This window comes from Rattus norvegicus, chromosome 7 (genome assembly GCF_036323735.1).
Source record: "Rattus norvegicus strain BN/NHsdMcwi chromosome 7, GRCr8, whole genome shotgun sequence".
NCBI lineage: Eukaryota > Metazoa > Chordata > Mammalia > Rodentia > Muridae > Rattus > Rattus norvegicus.
Window position 1 is genome coordinate 64802008 of NC_086025.1, and position 27185 is coordinate 64829192.

At 49.1% G+C, this 27185-nt stretch overlaps 1 protein-coding gene across 2 annotated transcripts; it reads right to left on the reverse strand.

The window, feature by feature from the left end:
- Nucleotides 1-509: 509 nt before the first annotated feature.
- Os9 (OS9, endoplasmic reticulum lectin) lies at nt 510-27178 on the reverse strand. 2 transcript variants are annotated; one of them, NM_001007265.1, is made up of 15 exons: nt 26873-27063; nt 26285-26461; nt 25547-25610; nt 25347-25423; nt 25046-25144; nt 4980-5190; nt 4762-4863; nt 4495-4592; nt 4270-4324; nt 3585-3670; nt 3092-3367; nt 2777-2966; nt 1766-1930; nt 1488-1600; nt 510-1222 (listed from the first exon to the last, which is right to left on the reverse strand). In NM_001007265.1, exons 1-15 carry the CDS (start codon nt 27032-27034, stop codon nt 1097-1099), a joined length of 2001 nt encoding a protein of 666 aa, NP_001007266.1. In that variant the 5' UTR covers nt 27035-27063; the 3' UTR covers nt 510-1096. The 2 variants fall into 2 exon arrangements, with proteins under 2 accessions (NP_001007266.1, XP_006241523.1); XM_006241461.2 differs by lacking the exon at nt 1766-1930 and having other exon boundaries at nt 26873-27178.
- Between the last annotated feature and the right edge of the window lie 7 nt (nt 27179-27185).

Consider the following 27185-nt stretch of genomic DNA (forward strand, 5'->3'; position numbering starts at 1 on the left):
GGAGGGTCTCTGTGATCCACATGTTGGCTTTCAGGATGTAAGGAAGGAGAGGATTAGGGAAGATATGCTTCTGCCCAATTGAAGCAACTGGCTGGGTATAACTCAGCTGTTCAGGGCTCACCTCACGTGTGCAAGCCCCTGGGATAGGAACGGATGATGAGAGGAGGAACCAAAGGTCTCCAGTAGCGTTGCCACAGCTTTTAGGGTCCTCTGAGACTTGCCTCCAAATCCTTATCCTTTCAGAGGTTGGCTTGTAAAACGACTGCCAAGCAAAGACTGACACTCAGGATCTCCCCCAGGCCTTTGGAGGCCAGTGCCTGGTCAGCTTACCCAGGAAAGAACAGCATCTCTCTCCATACTGGAAGGCTTTGGTCGGCTGTCCTGGTCACCTCCTGTGTACCCCAGGCACACTGATACTTTTTGGGTAATGTGGCAAACAGGACCGGAGAACATGTTCCTTCCCCTGAGCTTTTCCTACCTCATTCGCCCTCCCAACAAAGCCTATGGGCTTGACAGTCCGGTCTTTTATTTAGAAACCTGATTGCTGAAGAACAGGGGTGGCGCCATCTCCAACCCTTTTCGCTGGGATTGTTTGTGAGGTGATAGTAAGGGCTCCAGTTCCCTCAGTGACAAGAGACAGTCAGCAGACAGGAAGTAGGGGCCCCAAGGGAGAGGCAACAGCTCCCTAAACCAAAGGGATCAAGGTAGGGTGGGGCAAGGTGGGGTTGGGAATCTGCTTTCTTGGGAGTCTGAAAAACTGCAGCCCTGCTGTTCCTGCCACTCCCACGCACAAGGTCTCATCAAGTCTCTGGGTAGAGTGGGGTTAAGTGCTAAGAAGGTGGGGGACAGGAAAAGCTAAAGGAGCAAAGGAGGGTATGTTTGGGGAGCGAAACCTATAGCCTGGTCGTGGCCTTAGGTGGCTCCCTGGGACTGCAACAGGTCTCCCTCGTGGGTCTTCACACACCCTCAGGCTGGGCCCCTGAAATCCAGTGCTGGGTTCCAATCTGCCCTTTGCCTCCAGGGCCCCAGGATGGGGTAAGGAGGCAGAGCTGGTCAGGACGTTGCAGTAATCCTTAAAGGGCCTAGCAAGGTGGTCTCAGAAGTCAAACTCATCCAGGTCCCCTGTATCCTCTCCACCCGGAGAGCCCCATACACGGCGGTAATTGCTCTCCAGCTCACTCTGTCGCTGGCGTTCTTTATTGGCCTCTTCTGCTCCCTGCACCTGGGAGGAAGGAGGGGTTGAGCCAAGGAAACTCCTGTTCTGTGGGATCTAGGGAGGTCCTGAGACCTCGGCGGGAGGCAGGGACTAGGGATGTGGCCTCCCAATGGACTCTCCCAATGGACTCCCCTGAGCAGCAGCTGAGGCTTAGCGTCACCTGGGACAGGAGGATGGGGTGCACAAACAGGTATGGCTGGCATAACCAGACCCTAATTTGAGCAGCACAGTGGTGTGTGCTGCGGCTCAGGATGTGGGTAGGATGTCTCACCAAGATATTGAAGAAAATCTCCTTAAGGTTTCTTGTGTCCTCATCAGTCAGCCAGCGTGTGTCCTCCTCCTTACCTTCAGCCCCGGGTCGCACAATTTTGATCTCAATCTTGCCTGGCAAGAGCAATATGGGTGGTGAGGAGGGGAAGCTGGGAGCTTTAGAGTCCCCTGCCCTCCGGGTGGGTCCCAAGGTGAGGTGTCCAGTCCACCTTGACCCAGCCCTGCCACTCCTGTGGCAAGCCCTTCCGACAGCTCTAAGCACTGCCCTTCAGGGCCCACCTTCCGCCGTGAGCCCCTCCCTCTCCAGCACTTCTGTCACCAGCCCCTCGATCTGTTTCAGCTGTGGGTTTTCCCGGTTCATCTCCAGGACAGTCAGGTCCTGATTGGGGCCTCCATGACGGAGCTTGGTGACTCGGACCCGGACTCTGTGCTCAGGCTCCTCCTCTTAGAGGGGAAGACACGGGGAGACACAAAGCAGAGCCATGGTGACTCCGGGGTGAAGGGCTGTGAGGTGGCCCCTCTCTAAGCCAAGGGCTGCTTTGAGTAGAAGCTCCACCTCTCATGCATGTGATCCAGGGTTCGAAAACACGCCCTTCCCCAGAGGCAGACCCCCACCCCCACCCCAGCCTTCCATCTTCTATAGGAGAACAGCTGTTTCCTAAAAGCCAGGCCAGGCCACCTGCACCTGCAGAAGTGTCACCTTTATGGAGCAGGTTGGAGAGCCATAGCTCTGTTTTCCACAGACTTAACAGCCTTTCGATGTTTACCAGAAAGGTGGATAGAAGGTTGGAAGCTGGAATAACTTCTCTCTGCTCCATTCCAGCAGAATCCCATGACATGAGTACAAGGAGATGGAAGAAGGGATCACACAAGTGTGCCCTGGCTGGTGGTGGCTGGTGCCAACAGGCCTGCCTATTCACACTGACAGCCAGGGACCTTCCTGCTGCAGAGACCCCCCCCCCCCCAATACCTGCCTGTTTGTCCATCTCCCACCATGTCCACTATGGAAACCCACAGACTGCCTGTCTCCTTTTCTGCAATCCCCACCCATGGCGAGGCCGGCATAGAGCTCCTTCTTCCTGATGAGCTTTTCAGCGTCCAGACTCAGCTCGTTTAGTCCCTGCTTATATGCCAGGCAGAGCACCAGGCAGTGAGCATGGAGCAAACCAGAGACCAGGCCTGCTCTTCCAGAAGGCTGGCTATGAGGTGTGTCTGCAGGGAGGACAGTGGGGGGAGGAGCTGACACTGCACAGTGCTCCCGAGGGAGGGAGAGGAAGCACAGGCTCTCACCTGTAGGGTGCGGTGATGGGGGAGGCTTTTGAGGGACAACTCTCCTTTTCTTGTATTTCTGGACAAGCTCTGGACTCTGGCTCTCCTGCAGCCTCTTGATGAGTTTGTCCAGAGTGGATGTCAGAGCCAATATTGCCTGCTCCCGCTCAGACTCCTTCCTCAGCCCTTCTGGGTCCAGTTCCTTCTCTGTCTGTGAAGCCCAATGAAGGTGGCAGTTAGGGGAAGAGAGATGGGGCATCCCCTTTAGACTAAGGGCAGCCACCATGCTGGGCGCTCCTGTCCTGTGCACTGTGGCAGTCGCAGGAGGGTGCTCACCTCCTGGATGATGTTTTCCAGCTCGCGCTCCATGCCAGCCTTAACCTCTGAGCGCAGGCGCTCTCGGTCCGAGGGCAGCAGCATCCCCTCCAACTCCTTCTCGAACTCTCCCAGGAGCTGCTGCTCATCCTCGTCCTCGTCCTCCTCCTCCTCGTCACCATCCTCTTCTTCCACGAGACCCCGGGGTTCACCACCCTTTCCCTTCGCCTCCGCTTCCCTCTGCGGGGCCTCTGTGGTATCATCTCCAGGCTGCTCCTGCCTTACGCTTGGCTTCCCCTGGGTGGGGAGTTGGGGAGGAGGAGTTCAGTTTGAAGGAGTCCTTCATAATACTGGGGGGGGGGGCAGGACATGCTAGTGGGGGCCACAGGAAGGGCAGAATGGGAGCTGGTGGCAGGACCAGGCTCTACTGGGGCCAGTTTGTCCCAGGTAAAGGTCTCTCTCCAAAGGAACACAATGGGGAGGTGGCTCCCACTGGCCCTGGGCAGGTCCGTACCTTTTCTGCACCTTTTAGCTCCTCGATCAATCGAATCAAATCTGCAGGACTCCGGATGAGTTTGACCTGCACATTATTCTGAAAATCTGAGATGAAAAAGAGAGTGGGTGTGGGCATTTTGCATTTTAAATCATCTCTTAATTCCTGAAGAGAGGCTTGGGGGGGCGAGGGGTGAGGATCACAGTCTGCCTCAGGAAGCCTGCAGAAGGCAACATGGTGGGCATGTGAGTAGCAAAGCACTGCTACCCCCCCCCCCCCAAAAAAAACCTTAGTTTTTATTTTTAGGACCATAGAGGAGATTCGGAGCCTAGGACTCCTTACTGGAGTCTGCTTTCAGCTTCTCAGTTCTGGGCCTCCTGCTGTGGAGAACAGATCCCTTTACCCTTCCCCATTCTATAGGTGGGCAAACTGACAAGACATGGCAGGGGAGTGCAGGTAAGTGCCCTTTGACCTCCTTAAGTGGTTCTGCTGATCAGAGAGAAGCTAAGGGTGAGTGGGCTTACTGGGGCCAGGCCGTTGGATGGCTTAGAGGTAAATCATCAGTGTGCGAGAGTCTGGGTTCAGGTCTTGGCCCCAGAAGACACAGGGAGGTAGGGAGGAATGGACCTGATGTCCCGGCTCCCAACCTCCCGAGTAGCTCAGCTCTCCCCATCTAAGAACTGAGGGAGACACAGGGCTGACTAACCAGTGGGAGGGGCTGGAGCTGGGTCTGCTGCAGCCTCATGGTTCAGGTCCTGTTCCTGATGAGGAGAAAGGTCAGACTCAGGTGTGAGGGCTTGTCTCTGCCCTCCATGCTCCTTTCATCCCTAGACAGACAGAGGTCACCTCGTAGACCTTGGCTTGAGGGACCCTAGCCATCCCAGGGCCTGAGTCCAGGCTCGTCAGGGACAGCGGAGAGGCCTGATCTCACCCCTGCCTGTGCTTCCTCTGTTCCTGTAGCCTGCTCCTCTGGCTCCTGAAGCATTTTCCAAAACTCTGATTCCTTATCTTCCTTGGTGGGGCTCACATCTGGGGTATGGAGAACAGAGGAGAATATGGAAAGGGGGCAGAGAAGAAGGCAGGATAAGAGGGGATACACTCCCTCTTATCCTGCCACCCACAATGTCAGCACCGGACAGGAAGACAGGGAGGAAGGTCGTGGTGGCCAGCATCACGACTGGCCAAGGCCTCATCCCACCTTCTTTCTTTGGGGGTGCTCCGGCAGCCTTGCTCCCACTCCACACTTGGTGGTCTGTGTCCTGAACTTCCTCTGTGACTTTCTCTTCATGCTGCTTTGACTCTACCAGGAAACCAGTGCACACCAGCCAGGGATGCGTCAGTGCCTGCGGTGCCCATAGCGCCCACCCACCTGCGTGTAGGTCTGTCCCCGCCTCCCTCGCTGTCTTGTGTACTCACCAGCTTGCCTCTGGAGGTAGGCCATGTACTCGTCAGGCTGCAGGGCTGGGTGACATAGAATAGCCTGTGGGGCAGCGCTGGCTGGTGGGCGGAGGAGAGGGTGTGGGCAGAGCCTCGATGTCCGAATGCTCAGTACGTAGGAGCAGGAGAAGGGTTCATCTACTCGATCGATGTAGTCCCCAGATATGCCCGCGCCCTCGTCACACAGGAACTGTGGCAAGGCAAGAAGGGAGACTCACTGGTAAGAACCACCAAACTACCTTTGGTTCTTGGAACAGCAGCTATCTTTTGTTAAGGAGTCCTTACGGCAGACACCAGGGGACAGCGTGCAGACGCAGAACCACGATTGTGCACATGACATGCTACACAGAGTCAGTTATCTGGTTGTCACACAGACCCAGCAAGGAAGGCAGCATGGCCCCAGCTCGGTCACCCAGGATGCAGAAACTTATCAAATAATGCAGTTTAGACCCTTTCTCAGGTGGCAAGAATGGAAGATAAATTAGGCGGCTTCACTTACATTGGCAATCTGCATCAGTTCCTTGTCCTGGGTAAACATGGTGTGTTGGGGCTGCTGAGGTGGCTCAGAGTAAAGCTGCTTGCCACCACGCCTAATGGCGTGACCTGGCTCTCCAGTGTCCCACATAGTGGCCGGAGGGAACCCAATTCTCAATTGTCTTCTGACACCCACATGTGTGCTCTCTACCCAGCAGCACACACTAAGACCAGAGAGACAGAGACACCAGTGTGGTCCCTAAGCAAGGACAACATGCACTCACGAAGTCACTCACAAAGTCTTCAAAGAACCTATAACCCCTTCACTCAGGAGGCCAACACCGGGATTGCTGTAAAGTCAAGACCAGCCTGGGCTACAGTTTGAGAAAACAAACTAATCAAACAAGTGAGCTTAGGTGTAGGAGTGCTCTGTGGGCTATAACTATAAACTAACACTAGGTAGGCTGAAGTGGGAGAATCTGGGTTCAAGGCTAGCTTGGGTGACAGGGTAAGATCCTGTCGCACACACTAAATAAATAAATAAATAAATAAATAAGGAAGCAAGCTTGCATTCTAATAATAAGAAGGTAAATAACCAATTTTAAAATGTGGAAAGAGGGCTGGAGGATGGCTCAGCGGTTAAGAGCACTGACTGTTCTTCCTGAGGTCCTGAGTTCAATTCCCAGCAACCACATGGTGGCTCACAACCATCTGTAATGGGCCCAATGTACTCTTCTGGTGTGTCTGAAGAGAGTGACAGTGTGCTCATAGATAATAAATAAATAAATAAATAAATAAATAGATGTATCTTTAAAAAAATGTGGAAAGAGCTAACCAGATACTGCTTTAGAGAAGAGTAGCCCTGACCCTGTCCAGGAAGTGCCCATCAGAAGAAGCCACAAGAGATGACCTCTGCCACACTCACTACAAGGGCCACACCAGGAACTGGCCAGGATACCTCACAGACTGCTGGTGGGCTTGGAAAACTGAGCTGCTAGCTTGGAAAAGGTTAAACCTCGGAAGGTCAAACAGGGATGTGTGTGTGTGCACGAGTGTGTGCACAGGGGTGTGTGTGTGTGTGTGTGTGTACAGCTTGGCAACAAGAACTGTTAACTACTGAACGATCCCACAGCCCTGACTTCATTTTTTAATTTTCTGAGGTTAGCATAATTTATAAAGGGAATGGTAGGAGATAGTTGGACAGTTAAAAGGTGGTAACTAGGAAAGACTATTACAGGTCAGTACAGCTCATGAGTCCTGTTGAGGGGCCTCAGTGGGTAAAGCATTTGCCCTAAAAGGGTGAGTACCTAATCTGGAATCCCCAAGCTATAGAGACTCCTACAGCAGGCTGGGAGGTGGAGGCAGAGTCCCTGGATGCCTGAGTGCAGCCAGCCCGAGACAAAGCGGCAAACAAAAGTACCCTATTTCAAATGAGATAGAAGGTGAGGACCCAGGCCTGAATTTGTCCTCTGACCTCCACACACCTTGGCAAGTGCACAGTCACATTCAAATGAACAAACTGTGACGCACGCCTGTCCACTCGGGAGGCTGAACTCAAGGCCAGTCTCGGCTACGCACGGAGACTGTGGAGCATGGGGGTGAGTACCAGGCAGGGAAAGTTGGCCCAATGTTGAAAATCTGTAAGTGATATAACTTCAAACTAAAAGAGCATTAATACATTAAGAAGAGAACATTAAAATGGCCAAACCTGCTGCTGTGGTGGGAGTTTTACCCTTTGAGAATGTTTGGCTGACGTGGCATGAAGCTAGACAGTGTAAACGATGGAACAGAGCCGATCTCGGAGATGGGGCTTGGGCCAGGCCGGAGCCAGCGGCTTGTCTAGCACGGGTTTCATCTCCAGCACTGGACACTGAATACACAATAGTGTTGCCCCATCTTACCTTAAACTCAGTGATCCTCCTGCCTCAGCCTTCCAACTAGTAAAACGATAAGGGTACCTTGACCATGCCCAGCACTGGTGAGAATGCAGAAGTCAATAACTTCAGAAACCTCACTTTCAAATGCAAACATCGAGTTAAAAGAACAGCAGGCACACATGCTCGATGCCAGCACTCCGGAGGAGGAAGATTAGCAGTTCATGGTCATCCCTAGCCTCAGAACAGTTCAAACCAGCCTGAGCCAAGAGACCATCTGCCAAACAAACAAACAAACAGAAAACCAAAACCAAAACCCACCCAAATCTGGGGAACCAGCAGCTACTACATGAACTATCTAGGAAGTCCGGTCTTGTCTAGCCCCACCTAGCCACTGTCAGTCTGACTCACAAGTCTGACTCCACTGTGTGTCTTGGGTCCCACCCTTTGGTGACTATGTGTCACACTGACACATAGTATAGCCATCAACCAAACATAAAACCCAGGCTTGTGCTGTCTGGTTTGGCCTTAGAGTCAGAGAAATGTGTTTACAATGGATGGTCGGTTCTTTGGTTCCTGTGAGTCCTCAGTGTGCAAGCCTACACTTGTGGTGCACGCACAAGGAGGGTTACTGCTGAGCTGGCCTGGGGATTTACCAAAATGGCCAACACAAGGGAAGGAGAGGCACCGCCAGATCTCCAGGCCTTTGGAACACAGTCTTTCTTTTGCCCACTTATATGCCAACCTACAAGGATCATGTAGTCCCCGCGGGGACATGTACTATTCAGCAAAGGACACCCATAAGCAAACCTGGAGTCTACAGCGCCATGAGGAACACTGTCGGCGGTGTTTTAAACAAACAAGTCACTGGCAAGAAAGATTCTTGCTAAGAGGATTAACGCTCGGATTGAGCATGGGGAAGATCTAAGAGCCAGACAGCTTCCTGAACAGGTGAAGGAAGATAAGAAAGAAAAATGAGGCCAAAGAGGAAGACACCTGGGTTCCACTGCAGCACCGAGATACACCCAGGGTAGTTCCTGAGGACTGACAGGAACTGGCCACTTCCTGATTATTGTGGCTTTCTGTGGGGGAACAAACAACCTATACGGTAAAACACAGGGAGACAGCAGACCAAGACCTAAGTAGACACAACAAAAAATTCATTCACAGAGCACAGAACTTGGACGTGAACGAGAGATCTGACACACCCTTGCCCCAGCACTTTGAGGCTAAGGCAAACCCTCCCTAACCAGCCAAAGACAACAAAAGTAAAACATGTTTACATAAACACTAAGAATCGTACTGAAAATGTAAATGCTATATGTTAAAACCGGAGGGAAGCAAGCAAACATGTTCACCAGAGAAGAGTCAGGAAGTGAACGATGTGATCCTTCTGCTCAGGACATTACAGGATGGGCCAGGAGCACAGCCTCTGGTTAGCCAAAGCCAGATTCATTCAATCCTTGGTACCAAGGAGAAAGGGTTATGAGAATAGCTACACAGCCACCAGAATGGTCTCTAACACTTGAATGGACAAGTAGGGAACCGGCAAAGGGAATGCTGGTTAACGTGTAAAGGAGCTGGGCACGGTGGCACATGCATGCCTTTAATCCAGCACTCGGGAGGCAGAGGCAGCCAGGCCAGCCTGGTCTACAGAGTGAGTTCCAAGACAGCCAGGGCTACACAGAGAGGCCCTGTCTCAAAGATAAAACAAAAAAGTGTAAAAAGGACAAGAGACTCTTTTTGGTTTGTTTAGAGACTGTCTCACAATGTCTTGCACCCTGGCTGTCCTGGAACTCAGTGATTTTCCTGCCTCTGCCTCCTCTGTGCTGAGCTTACAAGAGATTCTTAAAGACAAGGAAACTCATTCATCTTTTCTTAAGAGACATCCAAAATAAAACCATCCTAAAAAAATTCTTTATCTGATGTATAGCCAATGATCAGTCAAATTCCTAAAGCTTAAAAATACACCAGGCTGGCAGGCTGTGCAGAGACCAGCATCCTTCCATGCTGGGCAGAGAGCAGTTCCTAAGCCAGGTAATTTATCAGTGCATCCCAATTTCCCAGGTCTCTTTCCAAGAAGATGCTCTGAAAACACTCTGCAGGTACGAGAGGACCATCCACAGCAACATTTCTGTGTTAATAAAAGACTTAAGACAGCACGCACGCGCGCGCACACACACACACACACACACACACACACACACACACACACACACGTGTGCGCGCAGGACCACTCAGAAGTGAGGCTGCAGATGTGGGACAGGAAAGCAGCGTCCGTTTGAGAGAGCTGGAGTTCTTTATGTACTGATTTGGAAAGAGCTCACAGGAATACGCTTATTAGAAATGTGCTTAGAGTCACATTTAAAAGTCTGTGGGCTGCGGGCTAGAGTGGTGGCTTAGTGGTTAAGAGCACTGACTCAGGGGACCTGGGTTCAACTCCCAGCACCCACATGGCAGGTCACAACTGTCTGTAACTCCAGTTGCAGAGGATCTGATGCCCTCACAGACAGCAGGCAAAACCCTGAAATGAAAAAAGAAAAAGGCTGTGGGCTGGTGCCATGGCCCAGTGGGTGAAAGAGGACTTTAATTTGATCCTTGGAACCCATGGTGGAAGGAGGAACAGATTTCCAAACCCCCTCTGACTTCCACACTCGCACTGTGGCACACATATGTGTGCACAGACACTCATGTGTGAACACTCACACACTCTCTAGTAGATAAAGTTTAAAAAAAAAAGATTTATTATGTACAGTGTTCTACTTACATGCATGCCTGCACACCAGAAAAGGGCACCAGATCCCACTACAGATGGTTGTGAGCCACCATGTGAGTTGAACAGAGGACCTCTGGAAGAGCAGTCAGTGCTCTTAACCACTGAGCCATCTCTCCAGCTCCAGATAAGAAAGTTTTTAAAAGATGTATTCATCTTTATTTTACGTGTGTCTTGACTGCACTTGTGTCAGTGCACCATATGTGTGCCTAGTGCCTGTGGGGGCCTGAGTAGGGCATCGGATCCCATAACAGATGGTCGTGAATCACCAAGGGGGTGCTGGGAATTAAACTCAGGACCTCTGGAAGAACAATTAGTGACCACTGGGCCATTTCTCCAGGCCCCAGCATTTCTTACCAGTCATGGTGGTTCAGGCCTCTAATTCCAGCACTTGGGAGGCAGAAGCAGGTGGATCTCTGTGAGTTTGATAGAAGCCTGGTCAATAGAGTGAGTTCTAGGACAGCCAGGGCTATATAAAGAAACCCTGCCTTGAAAAACAAAACAAAAGAAAAAGAGAAAAAGAAAAAGAGAAAAAGAAAAAGAATATGTTCCAGAGAATAAAAAAAAAAGGGGGGGGGGAGTGGGGAAAAACTCAGACTAGGGAAATGGTTCTACAGGAGAATAGGGCCATCTAGCAGCAAAGCAGCAGCAACAGCAGAAAGACAGACAGATGGATGGACAGATAAACAGACAGGCAGACAAGCAGATGGACAGACAAAGGGAGAGGGAAAGAGGAGAGACAGGAACAGATGAATAATAGAGGGAAAGAGGGAGGGAGAGAGGGAGGGAGGGAGAAAGAGAGAGAGAGACAGAGACAGAGAGAGGGAGGAGGGAGGGAGTCTGCCTCAAGAAGATGGACAAGAGCCAACTCCCGAAAGTTGCCCTCTGACGACCACACATGTACATACACTAAATTAATCAATTAATTAGTTTTTTAAAATTAGGTATGCTCCTTGAGAGTTTATGAAGTTAATGTACACTGATGCCAAAACAAAATAATGACAATACAAGAAAACTGAAGACCAATTTACTTATGGAAAATTGCATAAAAGTCAATTAAAATATTAGGGTTCTCAACAGGCATCTACTAAAACACATCATGGCATCAGACTAAAGCTTCTGCATATGGAAAGTAATCAGAAGAGTAGGGAGCAGTGGCTGGAGAGATGGCTCAGTGGTTAAGAACATGTACTGACTTGCAGAGGACCTGAGTTCGATTCCCAGCACCTACATTAGGCAGCTTACAACTACTTGTAACTCCAGCTCCAAAGGATACCCCTAACCTTAGGCACATGCACGTAACAGACATACACATCATGTTGATGTAAATAAATAATATTTTTTTAAAGATTTATTTATTCATTTATTATATATAAGTACACTGTAGCTATCTTCAGACACACCAGAAGAGGGCATCGGGTCTCCTTACAGATGGTTGTGAGCCACCATGTGGTTGCTGGGAATTGAACTCAGGACCTCTGGAAGAGCAGTCGGGTGCTCTTAACCGCTGAGCCATCTCTCCAGCCCATAAATAAATAATATTTTTTAAGAGTGAAGAGGGCTTGCTTAGGAAGCGCAAGGCCCTGGGTTCGGTCCCCAGTTCCGACAAAAAGAACCAAAAAAAAAAAAAAAAAAAAAAAGAGTGAAGAGGGGCCAGAGAGACCGCTCACCCAATGGGGCACTTGCACCAAGTCTGATGATCTGAGTTTAACCCTGGGGATCCACAGAGTATAGCAGGAGAGAACTGACTCTCACAAGTGGTCCTCTGATCACCATACATGGTACACACACGTCACACAAATACAACCTGCACACACATGTGCACACACGCACAGCAGATAAGATGTAGTGAAGAATGGAGACAATCCTCAGAGTAGGAGAAAGCATTTGCAAACTTGTCGAGGGACTAATACCCAGAATATACAAGCTCACACAACTCAATAGCAAAAACCAGACAACTTGGTTAAAAACAAGGAACAAATCTAGCAGCATCACAGAACTAAAAGAGAAGGGAACAAAAAAGCAACAGACCAAATTAACTATTTCACCAAGACATAAACGGCAGGAAGTACTTTTTTAAATGTTCATCAACTCTAGTTATCAGGAAATGCAGACTGAAACCACAGTGAGGTATCACCTCAGTCCAGATGTAACAGTTTTAACAGAAAGAGAAGACACCAAGGGGCAGCAAGGCTGTGCACAGCAGGAATCCCTGAACACTGTGGTGGGGATGTGAATTCCTGTAGCTATTATGGAGAGTTCCCAACAGCCATGCCTGGTGTGAAGAAGGGCTGATGTGGGAAGTGATGAACCACAGGGGACAGACTGCTTGTTTAGCATGCAAAGCCCTATGGCTGCTCCCCGGATGAAACAGGGCACTCTGGTTCCTGCTTATACTCACACACTTGGGAGGTAAATGCAGGAGAATTTTGGAGTTCAAGGTCATCCTCAGCTACAAAGTAAGTTTGAGGCCAGCATGGACTACATGAGACCTGCCTCAAACAAGTAAATAAGTAAATAAACAAGTAGGAGAGAGAGGAGAGACAGAGAGCGTGATGATGACACATTGCAGGACAGTCAGGGCAGCCGAGATACGGGCACAGTCTAAATGTTTATCAACTGATATGTGAACAAAAAAGTCTGCTGCAAGGGGCTGGAAAAGTGTTCACCCCCACCCCCACCACGTTTACTGTGTAGCCAGTCTAGCTGAATCGGTAACCTCCAGGTTCAGCGAGAGACCCTGTCTCAAGAAATAAAGCAAGATGGCTTCACGGGTAAAGGTCCTATTACCAAGCCTGACTGACTATTCGAGCTCTAGGACACCAACAGAGGAAGTCTGCATGTGGTTCTGACTTCCACACGCACACTGTGGCAGAGGACCTGGCTTTGTTTCCCACAACCTACATGGTGGCTAACAACCATATGTAACTCCAGTTCCAGGAGAACTGATGCCCTCCTCTGACACCAGGCACACATGTGGCACACACAGACAAACATTCAAGTCCAAAACTCATATACGTAAAATACATATATATACATAAACAATAAACTTTTAAAAAACAGTGCAGAGTTTCAGAATAAGACACCCAACATAGACCTCTGGCCTCTATCAATACCTGTAATCAACACACACACACACACACACACACACACACACACACACACGAGATGTATATAGCACACACATACAATGTGACTTAACTGTGTAACAGAATGCTGATTTGCCATAAATGGATAAAACCTTGTGGCTTGTAATATTGTGGGTGGGCCTGAGTCGTTCTCCTAAGTAAAACATAACCCAGACACAGAAAGACAGGTGCCTCAGCCAACACTTTAACTGGATCTTATAGCGGTAAGCACATTAGAGTGGCTCTCAGAGGCAGGGAGAACAGAGCAGAGACAGGGAGCAAATCTGAGTAACTGCCACTGCTTTAGAGTCAGATATCCAAGGTGTGGGTCCTACTAGGCAGCAGGCAGCGGACAGCAGCAATGCACTGCAGCTGCTTCTCTTTCCTTAGAGACAGGGTTCACTGTGCAGCCTTGACTGACCTCAAACTCACCATGTAAACCAGACTGGCCTCCAACTCACTATGTAGAACCAAGAACTAACCAAGAACTAGTGGGGAGCTGGAGAGATGGCTCAGTGGTTAGGAGCACTGACTGCTCTTCCAGAGGTCCTGGAATCTGTAACTCTGGTCTGAGGAGATCATGTTTTCTAGTTTCCACACTCAAGACACCAGGCATGAACATTATATGCATTTACAAATGCAAGCAAACATGTATCAAAACACGTACAAAAATAAATCTAAAAAAGAATTCATGGAGGCCCACCTGCTTTTTAAAGGTTTTTGCACTGCAGACAAAAACAAAAAACAAAACAAAACAAAAAATCCCCACCAAACAACTACAACAGATGGGGTAGAGGCAGCTTGCAGAAGAGGAGATGATCTTCACTATCTAAGTATCCGACAGAGGAATTAGATATTTACAATCTGTAAAGGACTCAGCAGCTACAACAAGAAAGTCAAAAGACAACCAGTAATGAAATGAGAGTTAATAACCATGAGAACATATCAACCACCAGTCCTGGATGGGCAGATGAAACTGCATCCACACCCAGCTGACCCCAGCTGACCCCAGCTGACCCCACCCTGAATGGTGCTCACAGACCAGAAAGTGACCTCAGATGCCACAAGGCTGTGGACCAGAGACCCTTCCCACACCCTATTGTGGATGCACGGAGACCCTTTCCACACCCTACATGGATGCACAGAGACCCTTCCCACACCCTACATGGATGCACGGAGACCCTTCCCACACCCTACATGGATGCACGGAGACCCTTCCCACACCCTACATGGATGCACAGAGACCCTTTCCACACCCTACATGGATGCACGGAGACCCTTCCCACACCCTACATGGATGCACGGAGACCCTTCCCACACCCTACGTGGATGCGGACATCTCTGCAGACCTCAGGATGGAAGTCCTCTAACACCAAAAACAGCTGGGTGTGGTGCTGCACGCCTTGAACTGCAGCACTGGCAACGCAGAGACGCAAAGATCTATGTGAGTTTGGGGTCAGCTCAGTCTATACAGTGAGCTCTGGGCCACAATAGCTAAGTCGTGGAAAAAGCCAAGGTATCCAAAAATCCAGAGGTGTAGATAAAGAAAAGGTGGTCTATGCACATACAGTCGAATTATGTCTTCAGCTATGAAAGAACTAAGTTGTGCTGTGTCGGAGTCACTGTCTTAGTGCTGTGAAGAGAGCCGTGACCATGGCAGGTTTATAAAGGAAAGCGTATAGTGCATCATGGCAGGGAGCATGGTAGCATCATGGCGCTGGAGCAGCGGTTGAGGGCTTTACATCCTGATCCACAGGCAGAGAGAGCTTGTGCCTGGTGTGGGCTTTTGAAACCTCAAAGCTCAGGGCTGGAGAGGTGGTCAGAGGTTAAGAGCTCTCACTGCTCTTTCAGAGGTGCTGAGTTCAATTCCCAGCAACCACATGGTGGCTCACAACCATCTGTAATGGGACCCGATGCTTCTTCTGGTGTGTCTGAAGAGAGTGACAGTGTACTCACAGCAATAAATAAATTAAAAAAAAAAAAAAAAACCTCAAAGCTCACCCCACTTCCTCCAACAAGGCCATACCTCACCTCCCAAACCTTTCAATCCTTTCAGACATTCCACTCCCTGGTAGACTAAGCATTCAAATACACAGGCTTTTGGGGGCCATTGTTTTCTAAACCACCACATGGTGTTTATAGAAAAATGTACTTAACAGAAAGTAATCACCTTAAGTGAATTAAGTCATTATCAAAAATGGCAAATATCTCATTTTTCTCATATTTGTGGATCTTAGATTTTATTCAGATCCATGAGCGCTCTCTCTCTCTCTCTCTCTCTCTCTCTCTCTCTCTCTCTCTCATACATGCACTCACACGCACACACACACACACACACACACACACACTCATGCATACACTTAAAAATAATACAAATAAATCTTTTAAAAAATGAATAAAGTAAAAATAGTGGCTTAAAGAAGGAATTTTGAATGTTTCACCATAAAGAGATGATAAATATTTGAGGAGTTAGACATGTTTATCATTATTTAAACATTATCTGGTATGTATATCTTGAAGCATCACATGGTAATCATAAGTGTATGCAATTTTATGTCTGTCTTCTCTCTGTCTATCTACATACCTTATGTTTTGAAACAGGGTCTCTCTGTGTAGTCCTGGATGTCCTGAATCTTGATGTAGACCAGGTCTTGAACTCATGGAGATCTACCTGCCCCTGAGTGCTGGATAAAAAGATGTGCAGCCCACACCTGGCCCTTTAGGGGTATTTAAGCATCATTATGAGGCACGTTACTATGGAAATATAAGGAAGAAACAAAGATCTTTAGAATATCACTCAACTCAGGCTGGAGAGGTGTCTCAGTGGTTAAGAGCCCCGACTGCTCTTCCAGAGGTCCTGAGTTCAAATCCCAGCAACCACGTGGTGGCTCACAGCTATCTGTAATGAGATCTGATGCCCTCTTTTGGTGTATATGATGACAGCTACAGTGTACTTATATATAATAAATGAATAAATCTTAAAAAAAAAGAATATCACTCAACTCACTATATAAATGAATCAAAGATGAAAAAATAACACAAAAAGCACAAGATCATATTAATGACCACAGGAGATAGACTGGAAAATTCCATACTATCTATCATCCAGCATGGACAGCCAAAGACTCACACCAGGGAACTTCATTTTCCTGATGAATGGCACTTAAAGCCAAAACCGCAACAGTAGAAAAGCTACTGGAAAGCACACGGACAATGAAACGCCTCCTTAGAGCCAGGGACAGGGTTAGAGAGACGGCCCAGCACCAGGAGCACTAGTTGCCTTTGCAGAGGACTGGGCTTTGTTCTGGTGCCCATGTGGCAGCTCACAGCCGTCCGTAAGTCCAGTTCTTGGGGGCCCTTCCCTTGCTGGGTATGCACATGGTATGCATACACACATGAGAAACATTCACACACGTAAAATAAAGCAGGTGCATTTATCTAATAAAGCCAGGAGGGCTGGGTACAGCAGTGTGCGTCTGTAATTCCCCCCCTGGGGAGGCAGACACCGGGAGATCCCTGGACCTTGGGCTCTGGTCAGCCTAACTGATGGGCACCAGGTTCTCTCAGAGATGAGGGCATGCAGTGACAGAGGAAGAGCCTAACTGCAACCTCTGGCCTCTACACATGTGCATACACACAACGCACAGGCAAATCTACAAAAACCCTGAATCAGGAATAAGTCAAAGGTGCCCACCAGCACCAGCTCTATTACTTCAGAGTCATAAGAAAACTGAAACATGTAAAGATTAAAATAAACCCCGGCTGGGTGTTATAGCATGCCTTTAATCCCAGCACTAAAGAGACAGGCAGGCGGATCTCCTATATGTCTGACGCAAGCCTGACAGAGTGAGTTCCAGGCCCTCCAGGGCTACATAGTGAGGCCTGTGTCAATTTTAAAAAAAAAAAAAAAAGCACAAGAATTTGCAATTGACAGAAATGACAGACATTTAAGTGTGGTAAGCATACCTATAAGCCAACATTCAGTAGGCTGAGGCAGGAGGATCATAAATTCAAGGCCAACTCCACTACATAGCGAGACTCTCTCAAGGCACAAAGAGGACCAGTTGTAGTGGTGCTCACCAGTAGGATTTGATGTAGGAGGCAGAGGCAGAAGGATCATGAGTTTGAGGCTAGCCTGAACTACACATTTTGCCAGGCCGTGGTGGTACACACCTTTAATTCCAGTACTTGGGAGGCAGAGGCAGATGAATCGGAAGCTCAGGGTTAGGCTGGTCTACAGAGTGAGTTTCAGGACAGTCAAGGCTGCACAAAGAAAACCGGCTCAAAAAAGAAAGAATGTCGGGCCCCAGCTCCGAAAAAAAGAAAAGAAAAAAAAGAAAGAAAGAATGGATGGGCTGGACAGATATGGCTCAGTGGTTATGAGCACTGGCTGCTCTTGCAGAAACCAGGTTTAGTTCCCAGGAGTTTATAGCCATCTGTACCTCCAGTTGCAGGGACCTTCACACATTCTTTTGGCTTCCGTGGACATAGCATGCTTGTGGCACACAGACGTACGTGCAGGAGAACACTCATTCTTACAAAGAAAGAAAACTAATACTTGGGTTAGCTCAGTGGGTGTGGTGGTTTGAATAAGAATGGATCCTGAAGGGGTTGGGGATTTGGCTCAGAGGTAGAGCGCTTGCCTAGCAAACGCAAGGCCCTGGGTTCAGTCCTCAGCTCAAAAAAAAAAAAAAAAAAAAAAAGAATGGATCCTGAAGGCTCCCATTTTTCTGTTAGGAAGGATTGGAAAGGTCAGGAGGTGTGGCCTGGGGAAGGACGTGTGTCCCACTTGGGGTGGGCGCTCAGGCTCCCTCCCTGCTTGCAGATCAGGGACTGCTGCCATGCTGATGGACCTGAGACCACGATCAAGCCTCAGTCAATGCTCTCCTTTACAGGAGTGGCCTTGGGCACTGTGTCCACAGCAGCAGAACACTAAAAGAGCAAGTAAAAGCACTTGCAGCACGGGCCTGGCACCCTGGCGCAATCCCTGGGACCCCTCAAAGTGTCCACCGACCTCCACATGCATACCATGGCTGGCCCCTATCCATCATCACAACACAGATCTGACACACATATACACACAATCATAATAATTTTGGAAGTTAAAAATATATCACAGAACGTGTGGTGAAATCTAGACCTTTGGGACTGCCAGCAGGAATGTGAAAAGATGCAGCTGCAGTGGAAAACACAACAGATCCTAACTCTGTAAACAAACCACAGACAGCCATACTCCACTCCTCAGAGAGACAGAAACAAACCCCTGAAACATAGTCAAGCAGACGTCGGTCATGAGCCTGCTGCATTACCCACCGTAGCTCAGAGCGGTGGTGAGCAGGTGTGCACCCAGCAACAGATGAGCATGGGGACAACAGGGGATAGCTACAGAAGATGAAGCCACAAACAAATACCTCTCCCATAGATACTGTGTCATGTGATTGGAAACAATACACTGGTAAGCTGAGCAAATATTTTATAATTTTACTTACATGTGGTGCTGGATAATTTTATGTCAACTTGAGACAAGCTAACGCAGTTTGCAAGGAGGGAGCCTCAATTAAGAAAATGCATCCATGGGCTGGAGAGATGGCTCAGTGGTTAAGAGCACTGACTGCTCTTCTAGAGGTCCTGAGTTCAATTCCCAGCAACCACATGGTGGCTCACAACCATTTGTAATGGGATCTGATGCCCTCTTCTGGTGTGTCTGAAGACAGCTACAGTGTAGTCACATACATGAAATAAATAAAATGTTAAAAAAAAAAAAAAGAAAGAAAGAAAAAAGAAAATGCACCCATAAGATCAGGCTGTAGGCAAGCCTGTTGGATATTCTCTTAGTGATCGATGTTGTAGGGTCTAGGTGCTATAAGAAAGCAGGCTGAGGGGTTGGGGATTTAGCTCAGTGGTAGAGCACTTGCCTAGCATGCGCAAGGCCCTGGGTTCGGTCCCCAGCTCCGAAAAAAAAAAAAAAAGAAAGAAAGAAAGAAAGAAAGAAAGAAAGAAAGAAAGAAAGAAAGCAGGCTGAGCAAGCCATGAGGAAAAAGCACATAAGCAGCACCCCTCCATTGGCCTCTGTATCAGCTCCTGCCTCCAGGTTCTGACTTCCTTTCAACCCCCATACAGCACTGAGCATAAAACAAGGGAACTAAACGTGGTGATGCCCACCTTTACTGCAAGCATGTGGGAGGCAGAGGCAGGCAGATCTTGGTATGAGGCTGGCCTGGTCTATATCAAGAGTTCCAGGACAGCCAGGGCTACATACTAAGACCCTGATTCAAAACAAAACCCAGCAGAACTGAAAGTGCTTCTCTCCTCAGCAGGGTATAGGTAAGATCTTAAAGTTACCAGGCTGGAGCTCCACATCACTGTCCTGAATCAGAAATACATCAGCAAAAGAGCTTGGCAGTGTACCAGACATGTGACATTTTACTTCGCTTTTCCTGAGATGAGATCATGCTAAGTAGTCTGTCCTTGAACTCATAACTCTCCTGCCTCAGTGTCTTGAGTGCTAGATTTACAGGCCTGCACTGTCACAGCTGGCTACTTCCTTTTACTTTTTGTGGTTTTGGGGATGAACTCAGGACACACTATCACAGAGCCTGTTGCCTACCATAGCATGAAACAATATATTCAGCTGGGAGGTTAAGAATTCAAGGCCAACTTCAGCTACATAGTAGTAAATCAGAGACCAGCCTTAGCTATACAATATCCTGTCTCAAAAAAAAAAAAAAAAAACAAAACAAAAAACAAAGCAAAATGCAACAATGTATACTTTCTATGATGTATGAGTTTATAGTAAAATACAGAGGAAAGGCCAGGGCATTGTGGTTTCAAGAACCAAGGAGGGAGGAGTTGAGAGGTTAAGGTTATATTGTGTTTTTAGCCTCTTAACTCCCTCTTTAATCAGAACATAGACTGTGTGGAGAGATTCATGCCTATTATCTCAGCCCCCCGAAGGCAGACACAGGAGGATCACAAGTTTGAGGGCAGGATGGACAAGAGTGCAAGTTCCTGGCCAGGCTTGACTGTAGAGCAAGACCATGTTTCAAACACTCTCTTCCCAAGACCAAAACAGAGTCAAAGCAAACGTGGCAAACCAGCAACATCGATTCTCTCGGAAGCAGACTGCTCTATCTGAAGCATGTCATAACTAAGAAGAAAAATCAGTGTCATTGCTAGATTCAAAAATACCCAAGGCAGGATCCCACACTGCTAACCAGACCTCAGCCCCACACAACTACGTTTACTATTATTTATTTTTTGAGATAAGAGTCTCACTCACTCCATAGTATAGGCAGGCCACTGACAATGCTTCCAGAGAGATCGTGGATGATCACTGCAGTGTGCTGGTCAGGGAGACTGGGAGTCAAGGACTCACACTCTACCCTTCTTCCTACCATATGCTTGCCTGGACCTTACCAAAATGCCCATGATCACCCACGGCAGTTTTCAGTCTTCCTCTTCTGAAAGGTCAGAGGCAGTCAACATGGCCCTGTCCTTCCTGAGTTCTATGCCACAGTAACACCTCTGTGGCCTCTTAGGAAAGGCCCCTTTCTACTTACTCTCTCAGATGCTATGATAGCTTCCTCAAAAGTCTCAGGTTGGTCTCCAGCTCTTGATCCCTCTGCCTCAGCTCCCTAGGCGTCGGGATTATGGATATTACCATGTCCCGCTTCTCTCCTACTCTCTCAACTGATTGCTTTCACTGAAGTATTTACTCACACCTATGGCTCCCACAACCACACGTGAGGATTGGCCCCTCAATGTGATCTCTCTCCAGACCTGCAGATTTTTGCTTACCTGGGAAATCTCCACTCCTGGGTCTGAAAGCCACTAAAAGTATCATCTGGAAAAACAAACTCACCGTATCACCAAGCTTCCTCCTTTTAACGCCGTCTTCCCAAGTGACAGTTGCAAATCCTTTCTCTTCCGCTGCTGACTTTCCCCTCTAAACCCCTCTCTTCATCCCTGGGTCACTTTTGCTTCTCAACTGAAATCACCATGTTACCTGACTGATTTCTCAATGGCTGGCTGTAGGTCAGAGTGAGATTCCAAAGCCAGGGTGAGCATTGTCTCACCCTGCCTCAGCACAAGAACAGCACCTCTCCCAACCTGTGTCCTGCCCACTAATGGCTGCCCACTCCCATCTCATACATACATCCTTTGCTTATGACTAGCCTTCTCCATCCCTGTGACTCTCAGTTCCCGGGTCACACCATTGCCTCTTGACTCCCTTCTTTTTTTTTTTTACGGAGCTGGGGACCGGCCTCTTGACTCCCAAGCCTTCCTTCTGCACTTGACTGCTGCCCCTTCCACTGGGCACACCCTTTCTTCTTCCTGTCTCCCACCCCTCTACACCAGCTGGGCTAAACTTCCATCAACTATCAGTTCAGAGGTCACTTTCTCCACAGGCCTTCCTTTCACCTTCCATTTAGTGTCCCTGGCTGCTGTCTTGTAGTGTACACCCAGGCTGGAATGGCTCGGATCCACTTCACTGCTCTAGAGACAGGGGCAGGTGCCATGCAGCTAAGTGTTAGAGTGCAGTGGCCTCGCACATGCATGTGGCTTTCTGCCTGAGGAGCACTGCACAGACACAAGTGACCTTCTGGGTGGGTCAACAAGGCTAACATTTGAGGCCAGGCATGGTAGAGCATGCCTTTAACACCAGCTCTTGAGAGGCAGAAGGCAGGAAAATCTGTGTGAGTTTAAGGTCAGCCTAGTCTACATACAGAGTTCCAGGGCAGCCAGGGCTACATAGAGACCCTGTCCAGGAAGGAAGGAAGGAAGGAAGGAAGGAAGGAAGGAAGGAACTGGCTGTCACATAATTCTATTCGTTGAGCGACTAATTGGGCCCCTACATGGTACGAGGTATCATTCCAGGAACTGAGGACAAGAGTAAAAACAGGAAAGACATTGTCCCTTCCCTCTTGGGACTCTTCAGTGGAGTGAGATGGAGACAGATATTAAATAAGATCATTTCAGGCAATGGCACATGACTTTGTCTGTCTGTTTTTGAGACAGATTCTCATTCTGCAAACCAGAATGTCCTCGAGTTCACTATGGAGCCCAGGCTGACCCCAAACTTAGCAGTCATCCCTCTGCCTCACACTCCTAAGATCTGGGTTTAGAGGGGTGAGCCACCCCTCAGCTACTTTATAATACAGACTTTGAAGAACATAAACACTCTAAATGACCGTTGCCAGTATGAAAGGGGTGTGTGTGTGTGTGTGTGTGTGTGTGTGTGCGTGCGTGCGTGTGCGCGTGCTGGCAGAAGGACAAGGCCACTGTGACAGAAACTCCATGAGTATTTTTATCTCTAGCCTAGATTTCGTTGTTGAATCGCAGAGCTAATTGCCAACTGAAGATCACTAGGGGGGTGTCTGACAGGCTTTCCAACCTCCATCTGCACAGAACCAACCCATCTTTCCTTCTTCAAGCCTGCTCCTCCATGCTGTAGCCACTTTCAGCTGATGAGGCTAAAATGGCCATAATCATCCTTAACTATGCCCATGTGCAGCACAACCACAAATGTCACTGGTTTTACCTTCAGAATACAGACACAATGTGCGGGTGTGGGGCGTAGGGAGGCATGATGATCCGCATGTATGAAAGGTCACGAGGAGCTGGAGAGGTGGTCAGGGCTTGGTGGGTAAGAGCACATGCTGCTCCTGCAGAAGACCCAGGTTTGTTTCCAGCTCGCTACTGCCTGAACCTCTAGGTACAAGGGATCTGACTCCCTCTGGTTTCTGAGGGCACCTGTTTACATGGTGCACACAAACTCATTCAGGGGCTGGAGAGATGGCTCAGTGGTTAAGAGCACTGTCTGCTCTTCCAGAGGTCCTGAGTTCAATTCCCAGCAACCACATGGTGGCTCACAACCATCTGTAATGGGTACCAGTGCCCTCTTCTGGTGTGTCAGAAGATAGTGATAGTGTACTCACATACATAAAATAAATATTTCCTAAGAAAAAACAAAAAACAAAACAAAACAAAAAAACCTCATTCAGGCAACATGCACACAGATATATGCCTAATGTTTTTTTACAAAGCTTTAAAAGTTTTTCTTTAAATATTTTTAAAATGTCATAATGAAACCCACTATTTTACATAAAATTAATAGCTTTTTAAAAATTAAAATTAAGGGTTGGGGATTTAGCTCAGTGGTAGAGCACTTGCCTAGCAAGTGCAAGGCCCTGGGTTCAGTCCCCAGCTCTGGGGAAAAAAAAAATGAAAATTAAGCTGGCAATGGTGGTGCATGCCTCCCTCTAATCCCAGCACTCGGGAGGTCAAGGTGGGTGGATCTCTGTGAGTTAAGGGCAGCCTGGTCTACAGGGTGAGCTCCAAGACAGCCTCTGCTGAAGCCGAACTGTCAAATGGTCTCCAGGACCAGGCAGAAGAGGGAGCAAGTGCTTGAAGCAGCACAACAGAGCCAGCTCACACTGCCTCTCAAGGACCGAGGGGAAAAGTCTTGGCCATGTTGCAGGATGGTCGACATGCATCATATGACAGCTTGTTTTGGGCATGGATGAAGTATTCATACAATGGTTGATTGCTGACATTGCCAGCGTCTTTCCCCGCTTGAAACTGACTGCTCAATGCTACTGCGTGACTGAGTGTGTGAACTGGTTTTGCATACAGCTAGTGCTGGTGGGTGCCACAGCTGCTGGTGTTGTAGGTAGTTCTCTAAAGGTGTCTACGGTTGTGCAGACGCAGAAGATTTCTGTATGCACCTGCTTGTGTGCCCCACCTGCCTCCGCTCAGCTGTGACCCAGGAGAATAAAGAGGACCATTCGCTAGGAGGCTACTGACCGAGATGCTGGTGAGAATTCAGAGTCCCAGCCACGGGACAAACGGGTTGTCTCTTGTTCCTTTTCCCATAGTTCACAATAGCCTTAGGCTCACGATGCTCCCACCTCCGCCTCCCAACTTACTGAGATTACAGGTGTATACTGCCATGCCCAACTGGTGAGAGGCTTTTGGTTTTTGAGGCTGTCCTGGAACCCACTAGGTAGACCAGGCTGCCTTTGCATTCACAGAGATCCACCTGCCTCTGTCTCCAGAGTGCTGGGAATCGAAGGCGTGCGCTGACGCTGTCAGCCCTGAAGCCAGTTTTAAAAGGCCATTAAGAGGATAGCTGGGCTTTGAGCGAGCTAGCCTTATCTCCCTCCTTCTCATCCTTGGTTCTACGATGTGGTTCTACGCTGTGACCCTTTAGCACAGTTCCTCCTGCTGTGGTGGCCACCCCTCAGCCATGGGATAATTTTCTTCTAGTTGAAATCTTGCTGCTGTTATGAGTCATAATGTAAATATCTGACATCCAGGGCATCTGATGTGTGGTCCTTGTGGGGTCTCGGACCACAGGTTGAGAACCACTGACTTGTGGCTTCTTTCAGACTCACTTCTTGGGTTAGCATCCCTTGTATATCAGGCCCTCCTCACATGCAGGAACTTCCTGTTTGCTTCCCACTTTGCTGGAAGAGTTAAGGCCGATGTCTCCATGTTACACCCAGAGCAAGAAGAGTCAAAGACAGACAGACGCTAACGTTTACAGCTTAGGTAACGGAAAGGAGAAATGTTGGAAAGGCTTAAATGTGCCTGGAAGTACTGAGGGTAGCCTATGGGAAACGCAGAGTTAAATTACCTCCACAAATGCAATGATATCACTCCGGCAGCTAGACATCAGCCCCAGACTGGGCTCTACACCTAAGAGATACTGTTCACTTCAGGGCACAAGCATCCTTCTCCCATAGTAACAGATGGACTATTGTTATTCAGGGAAGGTTTTCTTCGAAGACTTACCCGAACTTCAGCTTCTCTGGGCTTCCCATTGAGATCGCATTTGGACCCATTGCCGTAGGTCTGGCTGTGGTAGCGTTTCAGCCGATGCTGCTTGGAGGCCTGGAGAAAACATGAGGTAGGATGAGGGCATGAGGAAGGGTCTCTCCCACAGGGACCCGGGGATCAAAAGACCTGATCCAGGGGACTTGATGGGTACCAAACCCCAAGAAACATAGCAGTTCAGTCTGACCCTCCTGTCGCCTGGGTTGTCTGTCTGAAGCTCAGCCAGTCCCCATTCCAACCCCAATCCCCAGCCAGTCACCTTGGCTGTTTCATCGTCCCAGTTGAAGGCTGACTGGTAGTAGCCAAGGTAGAGGACGTCACCTTTGATCTCCGAGTCTGTAAAAGAAGCCACAGTAAAGCACATTATTCTATTATGAGGCCTAGGAGGGAGGACTGAGAGGGAGGGTCGCCATCCACACGGCATCATGAAGGCTTAGGGAGAATGTAGGAGTTACTCACCTTCCATATGGTACTGCTGGATATGGCGTCCATAACAGAATTCATATGTCCACCAGTCCTTGGTCTGACAATGGAAAGAGAACAATCAGGAGGCACGAAAACGGCTCCTTGTGAAACCAGTCTCCTGGATCCAAGATATATAACCTGTCACTGAGTTCTCACCTCCTGCTCTCTCTCCCCTCATGCATTCTTGATTCTAAGAGAAGGGACAGCTGTTTTCTTTTCATGGCCAGAGACGCACATCTAAAGTATAACTGATTCCCACCCACACCCTGTCTGTCTGTCTGTCTGTCTGTCTGTCTGTCAGGAAAGGGGTAAGACAGGGCCACAGTGCACTGTGATCCAACCTAGGATCACAGGCATAAGTCATTCCCTGCCCTCCATAAAGATAAGAAATCATGGTATCCTTGAAGCACTCAGAAGGACCCTCCCACAGGTTCAAGTATTAAGTGAACTTCTTTGAATACAATGGCATCCCGGGGTAAAGAGCAATAGGAGCAGAGGGTGACTTTATGGGTAAGCTCCTGCTCTTCCCATCCCATCACTGTTCTTCTCATCTTGGTTTAACCAATTTTGAGATCTTCTAACGTAACCCTTCCCTACACTCAGCAGAGTCTTTGCTTTGTTTCCCCCTCCTCCGTCTGAAAACAATGTCTAGTACACCAATGGCCCCTTAACTCCCACCGCCCCCCATTCCAGTTCCCAAGACTTCACTCCGCCCACCCCAGTTCCTTTCACCTTCAGCAGACAAGGGGCATCTCTCATTGGGCTCAACAATTCAGGAATCCCGGGCCCCTGGTAAGCAGGTGTCTCCTCCTCCCTTTCACGCTGGAAGTGAATAGCTCCAGCTGGTAGGCGGCACTCATAGCGCTGTTTGTACTTTGAAGACACAACCACCACGTCTGAAGCTTGGCTCTGGGAAAGAAGGGTCGGGAAGGGGGGCAGGGAGGCAGACGCTGGGACCAAGAACAACGAGATCCCTCTTCAGACCCTGGGGACGTGCCCAGTGGAAGAGAGAATAAGCCACAAGTCCTCCAGCAGCCCCGGCTGAGCGGAGGAGAGGGCGCTCTCGCTTCCCCACCTGGCGGGGTCCGGCTCCTTTCAACGCGACCTGGGGACCCGAGGTCCACAGCGGAGAGCCCCACCCCTGCCGGTGCCTGGTCCCCGGGGATAGATCTGCCTGCCATTCCCAGCAGGATCGTAGAAACACCACCATGTCTTCTTCATTCCCCCGGTCTCCCGCGCCGGACGCGCAGCTGCCTTTCCTCCTCCACCTTGCGCCCCTACCTCTTGCACAGGACCCTCGCCTCGCCCTACATCCCTCACCTGCCCTCCCATGACAGGCAACGGCAGGATCTGGATGCCATAACGCATCTCACTCAGCTCCTCCAAATTCAGGCTCCCGACACCGCCCGTCAGATGCGCAGGTAACAGGAGCCCCAGAAATAGCAATCCCAACAGACTGGACAGCAGCGCCTCCGCCGCCATCTTCCGCTTCGTCTCTGCTAGAGATGTTCCTTCCGCCCCAAACCTGGCAGCGGCCTCACCCGTCTATTAGCGCCTCAAGCTCTCATTGGCTGCCCGGGCGCTCTCTCTTACGTAACTCATCCTCATTTGTAAACGTGGCGTCAAAGCCTCC

Coding starts and splice junctions, on each gene's coding strand:
- Os9 (NM_001007265.1), bottom strand. CDS start 27,034: ATGGCGGCGGAGGCGCTGCTGTCCAGTCTGTTGGGATTGCTATTTCTG. Junction 2,967..3,091: donor TGGAAAACATCATCCAGGAG/GTGAGCACCCTC, acceptor TGGGCTTCACAG/ACAGAGAAGGAACTGGACCC. Junction 1,223..1,487: donor AGATTTTCTTCAATATCTTG/GTGAGACATCCT, acceptor CCTTCCTCCCAG/GTGCAGGGAGCAGAAGAGGC.